Source organism: Colletotrichum truncatum, assembly GCF_014235925.2.
Source record: "Colletotrichum truncatum strain CMES1059 chromosome Unknown Contig_0017, whole genome shotgun sequence".
In the NCBI taxonomy this organism is placed as follows: Eukaryota; Fungi; Ascomycota; class Sordariomycetes; order Glomerellales; family Glomerellaceae; genus Colletotrichum; species Colletotrichum truncatum.
The window spans coordinates 36,007-53,293 of NW_027222414.1; the positions used below are offsets into that span (position 1 = coordinate 36,007).

The 17,287-nt window shown below is 48.1% G+C and overlaps 5 protein-coding genes across 5 annotated transcripts; 2 read left to right on the top strand and 3 right to left on the bottom strand.

The window, feature by feature from the left end:
• Positions 1-821: 821 nt before the first annotated feature.
• Positions 822-1,835, top strand: CTRU02_215554 (uncharacterized protein; the record flags this gene model as incomplete). The annotated part of the gene is made up of 1 exon (XM_036723754.1): positions 822-1,835. One exon carries the CDS (start codon positions 822-824, stop codon positions 1,833-1,835), a length of 1,014 nt encoding a protein of 337 aa, XP_036584437.1.
• Positions 1,836-5,309: 3,474 nt separating this feature from the next.
• On the top strand, positions 5,310-7,697 carry CTRU02_215555 (C6 transcription factor; the record flags this gene model as incomplete). Its single annotated transcript, XM_036723753.1, has 1 exon — positions 5,310-7,697. One exon carries the CDS (start codon positions 5,310-5,312, stop codon positions 7,695-7,697), a length of 2,388 nt encoding a protein of 795 aa, XP_036584436.1.
• A 1,854-nt stretch (positions 7,698-9,551) lies between these two features.
• On the bottom strand, positions 9,552-10,714 carry CTRU02_215556 (initiation-specific alpha-1,6-mannosyltransferase; the record flags this gene model as incomplete). Its single annotated transcript, XM_036723752.1, has 2 exons — positions 9,552-10,260; positions 10,332-10,714. 2 exons carry the CDS (start codon positions 10,712-10,714, stop codon positions 9,552-9,554), a joined length of 1,092 nt encoding a protein of 363 aa, XP_036584435.1.
• A 720-nt stretch (positions 10,715-11,434) lies between these two features.
• On the bottom strand, positions 11,435-13,400 carry CTRU02_215557 (uncharacterized protein; the record flags this gene model as incomplete). The annotated part of the gene is made up of 3 exons (XM_036723751.2): positions 11,435-11,644; positions 11,698-12,931; positions 12,988-13,400. 3 exons carry the CDS (start codon positions 13,398-13,400, stop codon positions 11,435-11,437), a joined length of 1,857 nt encoding a protein of 618 aa, XP_036584434.2.
• Positions 13,401-15,513: 2,113 nt separating this feature from the next.
• On the bottom strand, positions 15,514-16,913 carry CTRU02_215558 (endochitinase; the record flags this gene model as incomplete). The annotated part of the gene is made up of 4 exons (XM_036723750.1): positions 15,514-16,499; positions 16,551-16,600; positions 16,654-16,752; positions 16,801-16,913. The coding sequence occupies 4 exons, from the start codon at positions 16,911-16,913 to the stop codon at positions 15,514-15,516; spliced, it is 1,248 nt and encodes a 415-aa protein (XP_036584433.1).
• Between the last annotated feature and the right edge of the window lie 374 nt (positions 16,914-17,287).

Here is a 17,287-nt window from a genome sequence, read left to right on the forward strand (position 1 = left end):
ATTTCCAACACCAACCACCGACTAACCCCTTACGCACCCTCGTGCCACCGACAGCAGGACTCGCTTCAGCCGCCGAGGATAGGGACCTGAACACTTGGAGGAATGGGCTCCAAGATCACCTGCTACTAACCCTCACGAGAAACCGCAAAGATTGGAAGGAGTAACCAATGACACAGACGGGAGTGGATCTTGCTTATGGGTTTATATGAGATCAGGGTAAAAACTCAACAAGGAGAGCATGTAAGATAGACGTAAGAGCCCTTTATGGCTTAGCCAGGGCGTAATTGACTCTGTGTGTGTACTTTCTTTTTTCGCAAAACTTTGTTGTGAATACAAAACATGACACCAGCGCGTCACGTTCCTCTGCTCGAAAGGGAACGCGTCGCGTTGGTATACCGTGTCACTTGAGTATACAAAGTTATACACGGTGTCCGATATTCAATCTCCCAAGGTCCTGTCATAATGTCGAGTTTTGACGTAGATGAATGGAAACTTGTCCTCTTCTTTGGAGGAATATCTCAACATATGGCGAAAAAGATGGTTCCGATCGCTAGGGAGAAAGCGGAAAGTATTTCATTTGACACATTTTACCGCAAAGTCAAGCAGATCCGCAATGAACGCCTAAAAGACCGTACGCCGTCAAAATATTGAGACCGGCGATCCAAGCGATCTGATGTCACGTGCGGAATTAGGGATGGCGCTATGAGGGATGTGGAGATTAAGGGGATAAAGGGGAAGGGAACTACTAGCCCACTAGTAGCCCAACCAGAGCTATAAAGAGGGCTCTCGATCCCATAAGGGATTGAGAGGCCAAGAGATGAATGCAGTCGCCATTGAGAACCCTACATTCTGACCTCTTCACTCTGTGCCACGGAACCCTCATGGACGAGGGAAATCATTCCGATTATAAACAACATATTACATCTAAGGTCGACTCTGACACTGAATGCGAAAACGACCCGGAAGACAACCACGACGAGACCAGCCACGAAGAAACTATTCACGTGAGAAGCCAAGACAGTGACTGCGACAGCAACGGCGTGCACAATGGCGCGAACAACGGTGTGAAAAACGGTGGGAACACCGTTGAAGATGACTTTTATCACATCCTTGAGAGCGACGATGGAAGAACCTCAGATGGCGATGATGATGAGATCCCCGACACTGTCTCTCAGAATGCCCTCAATGTCTTCAGTTTAACACAACCATCGAGAAACTCAGTCGAAGACGCTCCAGTAGATGATATGCCTTCGCGGGTCGCGACCATACTTTCACAACCTGCGCGAACTTTACCGACTACCACCTTAAATGCCACAAGCGGCATTGAAGATGCGTCGAGATCTGTTACGAAGCGAGCCATCCAAGACCAAGATGGGCGGGAACTGGAGCAAGAATCGCTTCCACAGACGAGAGGCGGAGATGGGAACGTAAGTTCCCAGTATCTTGCCAGAATTATCACAGCCAGAGACGAGGAGACCCGATCCCTGCGGTTGTTTCACGACCAAGTTGTTGTGCTTGAACAACAGGAGAACACTATCCTTCGCCGGCTAAAAGAGTCATATGAACAACTGAAGAGTTCATGTCAATCTGCTATTCTGGAACTAAACTCACAAGACGGTCGTCTGAGATACAGTGCCCCTCATCGATCGAAATTGACACCTATATTGATCAAACACAGCCGCGAGGAGGACAACCTTCAATCAACTAAAGTAAAGCGGGCGAGAATCAACGCAGAAATCACGAAGATAATAGGTGAACAAGCAGGCGAGTTCAGGAACACATCCAGCCAACGCGATGCAACTCGTCTTACACCACCCAATGGACAAGAAAACTAGACCATGCCGTTGGATGCTGTTATGATTCGAGTTATATTTTGCCTAAAGGCAGTTTACTGTGAGTTGAAAACTCGTAAGACTTTTAGGTGCAGACAAACTCATGAAATTTACAGAAGCTTTGCGCAGGGAAAAGAATATATCCCCTGGGATTGTACCACACTCTCATTTCAAGGCTGAGGAGAAGCGGTAGGATGCAGGCAGCTACGAAGCAAATAACTTCAGTCAGCATCTCAACTGATTTTTTTAATCAAAATACGCATTTTTTTTTTTACTCTATCATAATAATCATTGCATCGCTTATACAAAAAAATTAGGTAGCAACAAAGGAATAAGAATAATCATTCCAATCTTTTTTCGTATCTTTGACTCTTTAACGTGCATTTCCACGGTAGTTAGTTCAGCAAATTTCATCCGTAACCATCTTAGAAATACAACAATATCCGCTACATTATCATCAGGTTGAAACCAGGCAAAACGCGACGTGCAATGTCATTGTTTCTCGGCTCAATCTCTCGAGGTAAACTCCTCCACCCACGTCGGTCTGTGGTAATGAGCCGGGTCCAAATCTCATACGTTCAAGTAGGTATCTTGCTACTTGTGGCTAGATCGATTTCATATTTGCTGAACATTTGTGGGAGTAAGGGGTCTGACAAACGCCCTTGCGAGGCAGGTGATAATTCTCCCCACTTCATCCACAAATGTGTAACACTGTATTATCGATAAGTCATCCATCCTGCCCGTTTCAAGCCCAAAGTAGGCGCAATCGGGATGTCTTCGGAACCCGGTAGATTCACATCTCAGGGACTCCTTGGATTGCCGCTGAAAATACTCAGAGAGATCACTTCTTATCTCGTCCCCGTGCCGTCATGCCTCGAATCCTTACAGCCAGTTAGCGGAGCCGACGTGCAGTCACTTCTTTCGGTATCGAAACGACTTTATAACGCCGCTCCCACCTTTCTCGGTTCATACGTACCGGGACTTCATCGGCACCCGACAGTCCGAAGGATCTAGAAGGCGCAGTAACAACCTTGATTTCCTGCTTAAATCACTATCGTCGAGCCGGAGCTCACTCAACACGTCCGATGTGTCATAATTAGGCCTATCAGCTACTGTCATGACTTTTTCAAGTCGGGGCATCAGTCTTTGCCTCCTACACACGATGAAATCGAGACCTTCAAGAATCTGTTTATTCAATCAGGCGTTCTTGACCTGATGCCCAATAGCACTTTTGGGCAGCTTGTGTATGAACAATGGCTTGACGATCTTGAGGACGACTTTAGCACTTCCCACATGGCTCTATTACTGATTGCCTGTAGAGCAGCCGAGACACTTTATGTTGAAAATCAACTTCAGCCGTGTGTATGGCTGTGTGCCTTCTTTGAGGCCATCCCGAAGAGTTAGTATATCTCCAAATCATCATACAGAAATGAGCAATATCACTCAAAAGATGTCATGATACCACATCTACAAAACCACTTTTGTGAACCGTCCAACGACCGAGAGATCTACAATCAAGGTTTTTCTCATTGCCCTGCGGTCTTTGCGCTGCCGAGTTTACGGTCTTTTTCGGGCTCGGCGTTGGAGGCCCTCATGAACTGAAACACGTTACAGATCGGTCGTTAGGTATTCAAGACCTTTCTATCATACATTATGAATATAGTTCAACACAACCTGAAGAGCAGGTTCGCGTGTGCACAGCGCTTGCCTCACTGAAATATGTTCGAGGCCGGGTTCAGTGGTCGGAGGTATCCCCACAGACTTGGCCTGAAGATGAAGTCACGCCTGTTAAAGTGATCAGTCACCCTATAGCTATCTATCGCGAACACAGATCCCTCTCGCGCAGGGATGGGCTATCACTATTCACAAAAGTCAGAGTCTGAGCCTTGATCGTGTCGTTGTTGATCTTTCAAACATCTTTGAGCACGGGCAGGCGTACGTAGCGCTTAGCCGAGCGCGGAGCCTGCGCGGTTTGAAGGTGAAAGGAGTCAACGCATCCAGTTTGAGATCCATCTTTCGGCTAGATAGCGTGGTGAGAGAGTTCATGAGAAGTCTGGATCCAAACGACATTGCAGACGCGCCCGTAGACACAGGGAGGGCTGCAAGCGGGGCGTTTGCCAGGTCATATGGGAGAGCGCGAGACGTCAACTGATTGTTTTAGGTCCCAAACAGCGAGAAGTTCCTTCATATGTGTAGCTCCTAACCCATCAGAAAAGATTTGTAGATAGCCAAGACATGGGCTTCATGGCCGTTCCATTGCGAAACAGACTTCGGGGAGGGGAAGTGACTTCCCAAGCATGGTTGCATGGGACACAAGAGAGCAAAACCATTGCCAAATATCCCCAAGTTTACAGGTCTCCGATCTTTCGCCAAATCGAACACTGGTCTTCACCTGTCCACCGGCTTTCTTAGGCGAGGAAACTTCGCTTTTGTAAGTATTAATCGAAGTGAAACTCAGACGCATGATGTGCATCCCTAATGTCACTTCGCTGTCTCTGTAAACTGCACAGCTCTCTGCTTTTCTACTGTATCCAGCTGGTGTGTACTGCACCAATCATTGAGGACAGCCCATTGCTGCGCCCAGACGTTTCCCTTGGACAGGCTTCGTACCGTTCAAACCTGCAAGCCTTGGTCAAAGCACGTTACATGCCCCTGGCAAGGCGTTCTTGGAACCTTCTGGAACATGTAACCCTGAACCTGACCCACAGCAGCACACTGTAGAATACCCTCAGCATTAACATTGGTTTGGTTTTTAGGGGTAGTAACCTATAACTACTTGTAACCACCTGACTCAGTCGAAAAAAGAGCCCAAAATGACTTCAAAATAGGCCCAGAGCTAGCTTTGAATGGGGAGCACGATACTGCGACAAAGTATCCAAAGGTATCTAGATATCTGTCGTCCCGTTTGGTAGATGTATACAGTTCAAATAAGACTTCACCGCACATGGTTTGTTTGTCGTTTCATTCTGTCAAGGTTTACAGTACTAGCCCGTAAGGCAGGTGGTATTGGCTGAGTGACTACCTGCTACCCAACAAGCAGACAACACAGCATACGTACTCGTGCCCGCCCCCCCACTTTAATAGGATTTCGCATCAGCACCCACTTTAGTGTGTGAGCCGAATGCGAAATCCTATTAAAGTGGGGGGTGGGGGGCAGGCACGACGAAGACCTGCAGTAAAGGTGACTTACAAGATCCACGTCGCGAACGGATCAAGCACATAGCGCTTCTCAGGAGTTGGTAAAACTAGCTTCTGATTGGTCATTGAAGACAATTTTTTAATTCTGATGTTTTGTCTGCAGGCTTTATTTGATTCGCTCAATCACATGATCAGGTCTTGATGCTCGCGCCTGGCTAAGCACCATTGGAAGGGATTGCCTGGCATATGGCAGACCTTCGTCAGGGATTACGCCCATTGTCAGCTACCCAGAGTGGTCTTGCAGGTGCATAACAAGCCTAATTCCTTCTCAGTTACAGTATGTATCGCATCGAATCTATCCTCTCCCCTGAATGTCCAGGTCACATTCAGACAGTCGTCGCCACCCAGGCAGTTCAAACGAAGAAACCCAAGGAGATCCTTACGCCGCCGGAGCGGATACCGGTGCCACGCGCCGGAGCGGATCCTCCACACAGGCTACTCCCTGCTACGTCTTACGACGACGAGCCGAGGCAGTTGTTACCAGCCGCTCCAAAGGCCAGGAGGCCGTCTAGAGCTGCACGGCCTCCGATGAGGTCCAGTATAGCTTGCTTGAGTTGTCGGAAGTCTAAGATCAAATGCGATAACAACTTAAGACCACCATGCGATGCGTGTGCCAAGGCGGGGCAAAACTGTGAACTCCCAGCTTTCACGCCTCTGCCAATTAAGCAACCATTGCTTGATGTGGAAGCAGGCCATGATCGGAAGCGTGTCAAAAAGATTCAAAATGCCACTCCGTTTTACGTGACAGCGAAAGCCGAAGACGTGCTGTCGATGCCATGTCTGTCTGAGTCTATGTGGCATCAGCTTTTCGACATCTACAAGCTTCACATTAGTACTGAACTGCCTTTTCTGCATATCCCGACGCTGAAAGACGTTATTCATAAGAAGGAGACCGAGCCGCCAACGGCGGACGACAATCTGATCCTACTAGGCGCCTTAGCCCTCACAGTAAAATTCCAACCAGAGCTTGTTAAATACGTTACCTGCCAAATACACAACAACGCCACTAGAGCTAGATCCCGCGGCGGCTATCCGAAGCCCAACCCTTCGGCTGCCTCCGAATATTTCGCGAATGCTCTCACAACAGCCCTGGGGCCTCTGGAATTAGCACTGACCTCGGCCTCCGTAGTCCGGGTTCAAGCCTTCCTGATGCTGGGCTTGCACAAATGGAGCCAGCCCGACGGCGGCTTAGCCGCGTGGGTGTTTGTCGGTGTGGCTATCAGAATGGCTCAAGGTCTGAAGCTGGGTATCGAGGCAACTTCCCAGTTGTCAGATTTCAACAAGTCTTACAAAGGACATTCAGAGTCGTGGAAAGCGCAGGAGATTAAGCGGCGCACTATGTTCAGTTGTCTTATCATGGATTGCCTGTTGTCATGCGGAGCTGGGCGAGCTTCAATGATGCGATCCGACGAGTTACAAATACAGCTTCCCTGCGAAGAGCCCGCCTTTGATCTCAGCCGTGTCGTCTGCACCGGATTCTTGCAACAGCCCGAACCACAAATAGGACGTCATATAGACAACAGCGTTCTCAGTCGCTTTATACAGTTTGTTGACTTATGGGGAGATATAGCGAAGTACAGCGTCGCTGGTGGTCGCCTAACAGAAACATACCCACCCTGGAACAAGCACTCGAGCTTTTATCAGTTGAACGTCAGGGTCGAGGCGATCTATTCTTCTTTACCAGAGGAGTTCGTCTTGTCCAGCGCAAACTACTGGAAAAACAACAACAGCACGTACGTGTTACTACACATGCTTGGCGCAATTTGTAGGATCGTGCTACATCGGGAATATATCCCTTTCCTTGCAATCAATCTGGAGAAGCCCGTGGGGCCGCTGGACGAGACGGTCGCCCAATCCGCCACCGTCCCCGGCGACTTTTGGTACCGAAGTGCTGAGCAGGTTTTCATGGCCGGCAGGGAGGTTATTGATTTAATTAAAATATGCCGTCATAAGCTTCCGCAATCACCACTTGCAATATTTGCTACCTGGCAAGCAGCGTTTGTAGGATTATATGCGCGGCACTATCCACAGATGGATGCCGAAAACCATATGATTGGAGAGGCAGATATCCAGGAGCGGGCCGCGGGACTATCGTCTGATTTTACAAGGACGGGTAGTACTGGCATTGCCTTCGACGCGTTGCAGAAAGTCGCCCCTTGTTTTGGCATAGCCTCTAACTACGTGAGGTACTCCAAGAATGTGGATCAGTATTTTACGAAGGTCAATTCCGATTACATGCAACGATGCAGAAGGCCAAGGAGCGAGGAAGCGTTAATTACACGGGTAAACTTAACAGACAGCGAACTTGGGGCGACGAGAAACAAGGCCATGGAGATCCTCGAAGCAGAGGGACGGCGTACTAGCCATAATACCCCCGACGACTTGACTCGCACTTTCTCACGGAGCTCATCTACGGGTCTAAAATATTCCTATCTTGGCGCTAATGAACTAGACGACGGAAGAAGAACAAGCGAGGCATCCACGTTGTCTTCGACCATCGTTTCGTCTCAAACCAGTTTTTGCCTTGGTATCAGCAGTGCTGACGTCACCAGCATTGAGTCGTACGTCAGTGAGTATCAGAGCAAGCGACTAGAGGCTGTGTTGCAGGATATTCACGAATTCACGGGCGACGTAATCAGCAGCAGAATGTTAGAGCTCAGGGCCTAAGTTTAGAATGACTGAACTGAAAAAGCAGCCACTATTCCAGAAGAGATCAAAACTCTATAAATGGCTTACGGATGATTTACTATTTCCATTTGTATTATGTCTCTCAGGCTCTCTTAGCAATGAGTCCACCGACGACGTGAGTAAGGGGCGTTTGCTGAGCCATGTCTGAAGCGACTCAATACTGTACCGCGACTACCAAAGACCAGGTTGGCCATTCTACTCTTAGAAGCTACATATTACGATTATTAGGACTTTACCGTTTGTTTGTTTTAACGGTCTACCCGTACGGGACCCCCCGTTTCACACCGGTGAAACCTACAATTACTGATAGTTAGTCGTACTTAGTAGGCTTTTCTAAGCCGGCCAAACTGGTTCACGATTAATACAGTGACAGATACTATACTGTACAGGACCTCCTCATTAAACTCTCCACTTATCAAATTATATATCTCACGTTGGGCCATGTCGGTGTCTTTGGCAAGGCGGTGGGCAAGGACGTCTGCCATTGCGTTTAGGACGGAGTAGACGGGGGACCATTTGGTCATCCAATTTTTATCGGTGGCCGTGAATTGTACCTTTATGCCAACAGAGCGCGGGCACTTCCCAAGCTGACCACTGGTACTCCTAGAGCCAATTTGGGCTGTTGATGAGTTATGGAGTTGAATTACTATTTCTGAGGAGCCCATTACTGAGAAAACACACCTGGAAAGAAACGATTTATACTGGACAGTGGATACTTTAGTGGCTTGAGCTCTTATCAAGCCTTGGGGCTACGCTGCCTGCTGCTTCATCATAGCAGAGGGCCGTATGGCTGCTTCAACCGCAGGCTTCACCAACGCATCCATTCTTTTCTCCCAGGCTTAATTCGTCATCCCTTTTTTTCTTCAACTCATTGATACCCTCGGTGCGTTTATGACCCAGTCAATACACTCGCTTTGAGGCAATAGGTGAGACATCTGCTCCCTGAACAAGAAATACCAGCTAGGTGATAAGTTGGAGAAACCGAAGACGTGATGCTTGAGTCTGTTTGCTTAGTTCGAAGGATTACCTTTAGAAGTTTCTGGCAACGGTGGTTTCGTTTTCTTTGCTGAATTCCTCCACTTCTATACCTGCCTTTCTCTTCCCAAACAACCGTCCAACGCACAAAGACTACCTTGATCAGGTAAACGTCGTCTTCCAGACTCGCGTGCGTGCCTGAGTCGGAGGCGACGTTGATCGTGTCTGACTCTGCCCGTATGCTCTTGACGGGACGCCCCGAAAGTGGGTACGCTAGTGTCGCGCCACGCGTCTGGCATAGCCTCTTTCGCAAAACACCCTATTTCCTCAACAGCAACATCAAAAGATGACAACAAGCTGATTTCCGCCGTTCAGACTTGGTTTGCATCTAATTTGGATTATGTTTTATTAGGACACAGTAGGAATCGACATCTCCTTTCAGGTCTGTAGACTGAAAATCCGCTGCGCACATACATTTATGGATTCCACTTCCGATCCCAGTCAGTGCATTCCCTGACGACTATTGCATCCGAAGCCAGAAACCGCTTTTACACTGTGCCTCATGTTTGGAGCCCTTTTGCACAATCAAGAGAACCCACGCCTGATGAGACTCCATTTGGGAAAAGCTTACAACTCGAATGGTTCTGCAACCGTAAAGAAATACGCTCGTATGGCACTGCCATTGTTCATACAAGCGTGTTAAATAATACGCATCGTGATCTGATATCTACGTTTACGGTGAAGTTTCGCTTTTTTGCTAGGGCTATCGGTCAGATAGGTTGCTGCGACAACAAGCGCAGAGACGAGAACGCCAGAGGCTTCTGAGACTACAAAAGGGAATGGTAGTAGTAGTAGATATTAGATCTTAAATCTAGCGGTATCTTCTCTCCAAGAACCTTCGAATAGATGTTTCACCAGCGCACTATCGGGAATGCTACCATCATTAGTACTGCCGGAATGTAGCTGGCCCATTCCAAATCCATCAATTGGCAGAATTAAAACGTCTCCATACAGCCTTGGTGTCTCTAAGTGAGATAGATTTCTTATATCTGTTAAGTCTTTGTCAACTTCTTGTAGATATTCCCAGACTACATCTGTCCATGCTGCCGGACCCGTTGAGTTCATGACCTCTAAGCTGGTAGGTTTCCAAGTTGACTTGATTCCTTTTACCTTATTTTCTTCTGCTATTTCAGCTGTCGAGCGAGCTATACGCGCTGTCATTTTCTGGAAAACAGGGTGGCCGGGAGCAGCAGCAATTGTCCACTGACAAAACTGTAGAGGATGCAGCATGTCGGACCAGATGGTCCCTTCACCCTGATCAAACTCGATACCGACAACAAGCCTAGCGAGGCCACGAAAACGGTACGGCACCCACTGATCAATAGATTTAAGGGCAACGGTATCAGTATCTGCGTAAATTCCGCCTTCTACAGAGAGAAGTAAGTAGCGGAGGAAATCGGACTTCATTGCGACGTTCGGGAGGGAGTTGTATGTGGATTGAACTATTGGGTCATACGTAAAGCAGCGCTCAATAAAATACTCGCTTCCAGTATCGCCTAGGAGCATACTATTTATGTGCGAATTAGAAATAGTAATGGGACCGTTAATACTATACCAACTTTGGATTACGACACTTACTACGTATAATCAACGTTTAAGGCTAACCACATTGCTGTCCCTTTCAACTTGGTAGATGACACAGGAGTGTTTTTCGTGCCGTCTCTAGATAGAATAATCTGCCAAATCTTCCGCGGGATAATGTTTCCCTTGTTCGGCTTTACCCAGTCTGATTGGGCTGGGTTGTCACCCAGAATGCTGTGCTTCATTATGCAACGATCATTCTTTAGCTGTGGAATGTTGCTGCGGATGGACAAAGTATTATGAAGCCAAAGAACGGAGAGCAAAATGGACAGGGATTTTGTTAAGCCTCGGAGCCTACATCGTAGCCATTGCAGAAAACGATAAGTACGCTGTTGCAATAAAGTCATAGAGCTCACACCATCTCTAAACATGGCTGCCATCGTTGTCTAGTAAATGTGTCTTCGTCGATTGTTGTATGAGTTTTCGTGTACTGTAAAATCAGAATATATTAGTCAAAAGCGAAGAGAAATATGTAACTTGAAAAGCAAATATGGAAGACTAAACGGGATGTGGAGACAGTATGGGCTTCAAGGACGCAAGGGTCAGAAATGTGCATGTAATCAGCTATAGTTGCATTTTTGGCTTCGCCGCCAGGCGTGGCGAATTCTGTGTGTGTATACCGTACTCATGGCTATTTAGCCAAAACTTGTCTAGAGCGATGGAATCTATGTCAGGGCCGGAAGTTTCACGGAGACAAGTAGGGGAAATAATGGAGCAGTGGAAGATGTGGCGGAAGTAAAGGAGGGGGATATCTTAAAACTTACTCCTGGCATACTGTAGCTATGCGATCCAGACCATGAGATGCCCTGTGACATATTGTGAGCGATTGATTGAGTTGTAATATGGCCCGACAACCTAGAGACTCACCGCTTCCTTCTGTAATGGACTTTCAAAGGAGAACTGAAGTTAGTAATCCTAACTTGTGAAAAGCAGTTAGAAGGATAAGGTGCAGAAGAACTGTTTCTTAATGGACTGGCTGGATGGGCCATTATCGTCTTCGCTTATTTCTTAACCAGGGCATTACAGTATGACAAGAGGTTCTTTAGGAAAACCGGTTTGCCATGTTAATACAGTATTCACCAAAGGTGTACTCTACCCACTTAGATGTAGGGTGGTAGATCAGGAAACTGATATTCAGGCTCTCTCCCGCGACCTCCACCACGGTCGAATTCGGTCCTGTTAATGCACTTTGGCCGCCAAAACTCGCGCGTTTCCTCTTCGCTCAGCTTGGAACTATTTCCTGCGTAGATACCTCCCTGTGGGAGACCTGGCGCATATACAACAGGCCAGGTTGGAATCGTACAGAGCTCCTGAAATATTGATTAGAGCGAATTCGCGCACAGGCTGGCCGTTTGTAACTCACATTTAATGCGCACTGACGATCGCATTGAGTCCACGTGTCCCATCCAATCCACCCGAGTAAATCTTGTGCGGATTTTCTTTGCTGAAGAATCTCATCATGAAGAGAATCGGCGCCAAAGTCTTGTTGGCTACTAAGGAAGTTTGTTGTGCGTCTTTCACTCCATTCGAAAAGGGACCACTCCCATTGACACAGCTTCTTCATGACAACCTCAAATGACTTAAACAATAACTTCTCAGACCTTGCCAGACTTTTTGGTTTAATCAACTTCGTGTATACTGATGTGCACCGAGAAATAGTCTGCTCCTTCGTCGTGGTAGTCTGGTCGGAAACTTGATACTCCAGGTATGGAGCAAGAATCGCGTGAGTCAGTTCATGAACCTTGGTAACTATCTCCACCGCAACCCTTTCAGAGCTGTGGTCCCAGAGGAATGATGCCCCGATCTCTTTGGCACGCGTCCCATGTTCAGCGCGAACAACTGTGAAGAGTGAGTTCCAGTCTACACCGGAACATTCTGTGTTTCTAGGATTAGGCAGAGTTATCTCCCTTAACCACGATCGAGCGAGTTCAACATCGTGGGTGTCAATTTCAGTCAATCGATGGCCTCGACGTAGGCCCCATCCATTCTGGTAGGTCTGATTCCCGACGATACCTGAATGGTGGGAGTGAGCTAGACTGGAGAGATCAGGGTCATAAAAGGATATTAGGCGGCAGACGTCGAGCTTGACTCTCCTCTCTGAGGGACCTCCCCCACCGTAGGTTCCGTAGTGCCAAGTGGCACTTCGAAGCCACTCATATGAGCCTTGCTCCGAGAAGATATTGCCGAAACCGCGAGGAGGCTGCCGGTTGGGATCCTGAGGAAGTGAATCATCGTTCTCATTCTCCTTGTTTCCGGGCACTGTAATATTGGTGACGAATATCTCCTCAACCTTGGCGGCCTCATAGTCACAGACGAGTACCTCAAATCCAGCGTTCATGCGGACTACACCATCAATTCCGAGTTCAGCAACGAGCTCGCATAGTTCAAGTGCCCTCTGATCATCGTCGTATGTAAGGCCATAAGATGGGGACTTGGGTACATTTCCCTGCAGAAGCGCCATCTGCGAATCGAGAGTTCCGACGGGAGATAAAGTCGCCGACTGGCCATCGAAGTAGATAATGTTAAGGGTGCGGGTTGTGCCGTAGACGTGCAAACGAGATTCGCCAAATGCTCCATAAATGCCAACCGACATTTCGCTTCCACTCGGTTAGTAAATCAGCATCGGTGGAGGAAGCAGAAGACAGAAACCCACGCATCAAAAGCGAAAAAGGTAGGTTTCTTCAAAAGGCCGTCGCCATGCTCGGCGTGGTACAGGACCGTTGCCGGCTCCAACGTACCGGCAACGACGGAGTGGCCGTTTGGGGCGTATGAATTCGGCCACTGCTTGAGAAGGCCCTGGACTGAGTCGAAGATGAAGGGGGCAACATGATCCCAGACCTCATCTTGGTGATGCTCAAGCGGGACTGTAACCGGCGCCGACAAGTGACCCAATAAAGAAAGACCAGTAAACAGGCCCTGGGCGAGGAGCACAAAGCTCATGGCGGTGATTGCGAACGTGAGGATGGCGAGGTAGCACGGCCGGCGGCGGGTCTTAGGGTCTTTGTTGGAGGCCAAGGGAGTTGAGCGACCGGTGACCTTGTGGTCTGCAGGCTTTGGAGAGGTCATTTGCGAATTGGGTGTGGCCGTCGCTGGCTATAGGCTCCAGCAGTCGTAGGGTCGCAACTTGTTATTGAAAATGACAGTGAAATTAACCTTCCATTTTTTGGCCCGAGACCGACAAGGCTGGGGTTGATCGAAGAGGGCCATCATTTCTATGCCGTCGCTTCCTTAAACCGATTACCCCTGCGTGCCTTACGTAAGTAGGTGTGCAGGTACTGGCATGGTAACTACCTTTTTACAGCCTCCTGCAGGCTTCAGCAGGCTGCTAGCAGCTTCCATTACTCCTAGTGCCTAATCATGTTTATTGCCCTCGTAGGCTGTTCGATCATCCGCCACTCGTTCGGTCAGTAGCTTTAGCCAAGAATGCCATGTTGCTAGGAAACAACTTGCTATCCCTAACAAACAGTTCCCAGCGTTGTCTTCTTTTATGGGGCTTTCATTGACGCCGCTTCCTTTGTCTACAGCGCGGAAATATTCATTTTCGAGGGGTCGCTCTGGCTACTTGCAGATATTCCATTGCCTGCATGGTGAGTTTATTCTATGGCTTACTGGTCAGAAAGCAAAGTAGTTGCAGCGCAACTCCGTACCAGAACAATAAGCTGACCATGTTTTAGGCATTCGTGACACCAGGCGCCACCGCTATCGCTACAATAGGATGGAAGTATTTCTTAGGTTGGTAGGTTGTAACTCCCTTGGGTATGAACAGAACAGACTAAATATACTAGTCTTCATCTTATTAACCATTCCAGCGATAGCAACACTGTGTAAGGCGTATCACCTTCTCAAAACGAAACCAGCTAACTTATTGCAGACGCCTTCTATCCAGAGACGATGACTAAGCTTTCTCCTTTCGTCCAGTTTCCGAGCTTAGAATGAATTGGAGTAAATATAGCATCACAACTGCCAGACCAATATTTGGTGGAAAAATTTGATGTGGGCAGGTCCTAGTATCATCCTCTCTTTGGATAAACGGCAAAGGCGTTTCGCGAGAGATTGACTTGGTCGACAGATATATTGAGGACTAGCAGCTGTCGTGGTGAAGCAGTGGTAGCGACTCTGGCTTGACACTGGAGGGGTTTTTCTAACCATGTGTAAGTCGGCAAAAGGTACGTAACAACAAGCTGCCTGTTGTTCTGCCATGTCGTAGTAAGAAGAGTTAATGGGTGGGCAAATGCCATGCCAGAAGAAGAGATGATGTTGTCTATTGCATTACCCTGTGTTGGTGGCCCAGCCTTGATAGGGCCAGAGTGTCACACGATGTTGAGGTTGCACCTCTACTGGCTGTCTGCCCAGAGAAATAAAGGCGCATATCGCAGAGGGCAGTTACATACCATCTTCAGCTATTTTTTGGTGTCCACAAATCAACTTTAACCAACTCAACCCCCCTTGGGTCTTGCCTATTGATGCTACGGCGAGATTTCATCACAGATGGCAGAATATTCGGAGAAAAAAGGGTCGGGGTTAGGATAAGATGATTTTAATTGCAGTTTTAAAACGGGTTAACCGCCGTTGAGAGGCGTTGCATAAGTACCCAATCCATATCCAGACACAAAGCGTGGCTGAGTGCTTGTTGACTTCATGTTATGGTAAAGGAAGTCACCATACACTGAGATTCGAAGCACCTGGGGATAATTTTAATATCCGATTGGCTTTGGCACAGCAGCTCCTGGCACTACCTACAGTGCATGAATGCCGTTCATTTACTTACATGCTGTACAGTGCTGGACCTTGCCTCTGAAGGACCGCAAAACCAGTCGCTCCCCCTATCTCCGTTGCAGTAGTTAAAGCCCGAATCTCAAATGGGTGCTCGAGCGGATAAGTGAAGAAGACTATGCTGCAGCCAGAACTTGCATGCTCCCCGGCGATACGTCCCACAAGCTTTGGTGTATTTGGTCATTGCATAGCATCATTACTGCTATAATGAAGTTTTTAGTCTTATTCATGTTTCATGCGGCATTGCTAGATTCGACAGTAAAGACGGTAGAGAAATAGAGAGGTAGATGAGCTTTGACTTCTCTGGTACAAAAGTAATGGTTAGACTAGCCTGCATACTACCCCATGGTGATGTTCGCCGACTTTCAAAAACACTGAAATCCAAGAACATTGACTTGGTTGTATCTCATCCATTGCGGATAGTCGCATATCGACTGTCGGGATAATACAGCAGGTTTTCAGAACAGTCTACGTTCGCGGCCCCTCCCAAAGCGTTGAAGCTGGCGTGGATAAGTCCTGCCTCGTCTCCTCGGTCGGCGGACGCCTCCCAGAACATACTCCCACCCAAAACGTTCTCAACAATATACGCAACCTTCTGTCTGGTCACTGACGGGCTATCATGCGATACCAACTCCTGAGCTTCGGTGTTGTAGCTGTAGCTGGCACCAACTGCTGTGTCGTGATGTTCCATCGCCCCGGGTCGTGGCAGGACCTTGACGTCCCACACGCCTTGCCCCCACGACCCGGTGCCCACGCCATAGTAGGCCTGGCAAAGCCCACCAGTCTGCTGAAATGCTCTGCCGTACAGGGGCATGCCGAGAGTAATCTTGGTAGACAGCACTCCTATGGATATATAGTCCTTGACGGCGACATCTGTAGAGAAGGTTGTCGAGTTAGGCTTGATGGGACTTGAGTGCAAATTGGCTTGATGTCCCGTCATCGTGCTCCATGGACCGGAATAGTCGTAGGCCATCAGGTTGAAATTGTCAACAGTATCTGATATCGTACTGAGTGGCAAAATATTGTAATTCGACGGCCCAGCAGGTGACGATATCGTTAGGAGAAAATGGTAGCCAGGCGCATACTGGCTTGCGTATGAATCCATCTCGGACCGTACTTTTTCCAACAATAGAACGAAGTCTTGCGCCTCCTTTTCGTTAACAGGATATTCCCAATCAATGTCAAGTCCGTCAAACCCCCAGTCTTTCATCAGGGCGACGGCACTTCGTGCAAAGAGGGCTCTCTTTGATTCGGTAGCAGCTGCCGCAGAAAAGTTGCTTGAATACGTCGCCCCGCCGATGCTGAGAAGCACCTTAAGCTTTCGATTGGCTTTTTTAAGGAGGTATAGCTGTTTCACGCATCCGCAAACGTCGTTCTCGCATTTTTCCCTTGCTAGGAGCCATTAGTGGTCCGCAAAGATCGTCTGGGTGGTTGAATAGTTACAATCGCCGTCATATAGCGCCCCAAGGTCCGCAAAAGAATCAGAAGGGAGCCTGTTTGTAACGATAGTAAGAAGCCTTTGACTAAAATGGTTCTCCGTACTAACACCAAGCCGTCGCTCTGCACGTTAGCAAATGCATAGAGGAGAAGACTGGTCTTCTCTACAGGAAGATCCTGAGGATGGTAGTCCCGAGCGTATATAGACCTTCTATCCGTGAGTAGTTATTTTCTGTCGCAGCAATTATAGATGTACCAGTTTGTAAAATAAACAGCATTGCGATATCCTGAACGACACTGGGCGTTCGCGGATATGCTGACGGCTTGAGCGGAAATGAAAGCAAGAATTGCCCAGCCGGCTTTGAACATGGCGGTTGGCAATATCGTAAGTTGTGGAAAGCTAATGAACTCTAGGAGGGGCAAGAACTTTGGAGCGACCAGGCGTCCAGTTCTGGCTGAACAGCAGGGAGAGTACTTCGAAGAACCGTCAACCACTCTACCCGCTCAAATTCCACCACTCGTAAGGATACCTAGTCGGGTAGACAACAAGGACTACGATAATGGCACACCATAGATAAAAAATACCCAGGGTCGGTGTCTAGAACAGGCATGACTCAAGCTACATGTCAACGGCGAACAACGACATGATTGGGCTGGTTGGACTTGCAACAAGGTGCCCTGGTGCTCTCTTCCGTCACTCGATGCAATACAACCAGACGAATACTATTATTACTTTGGTATCC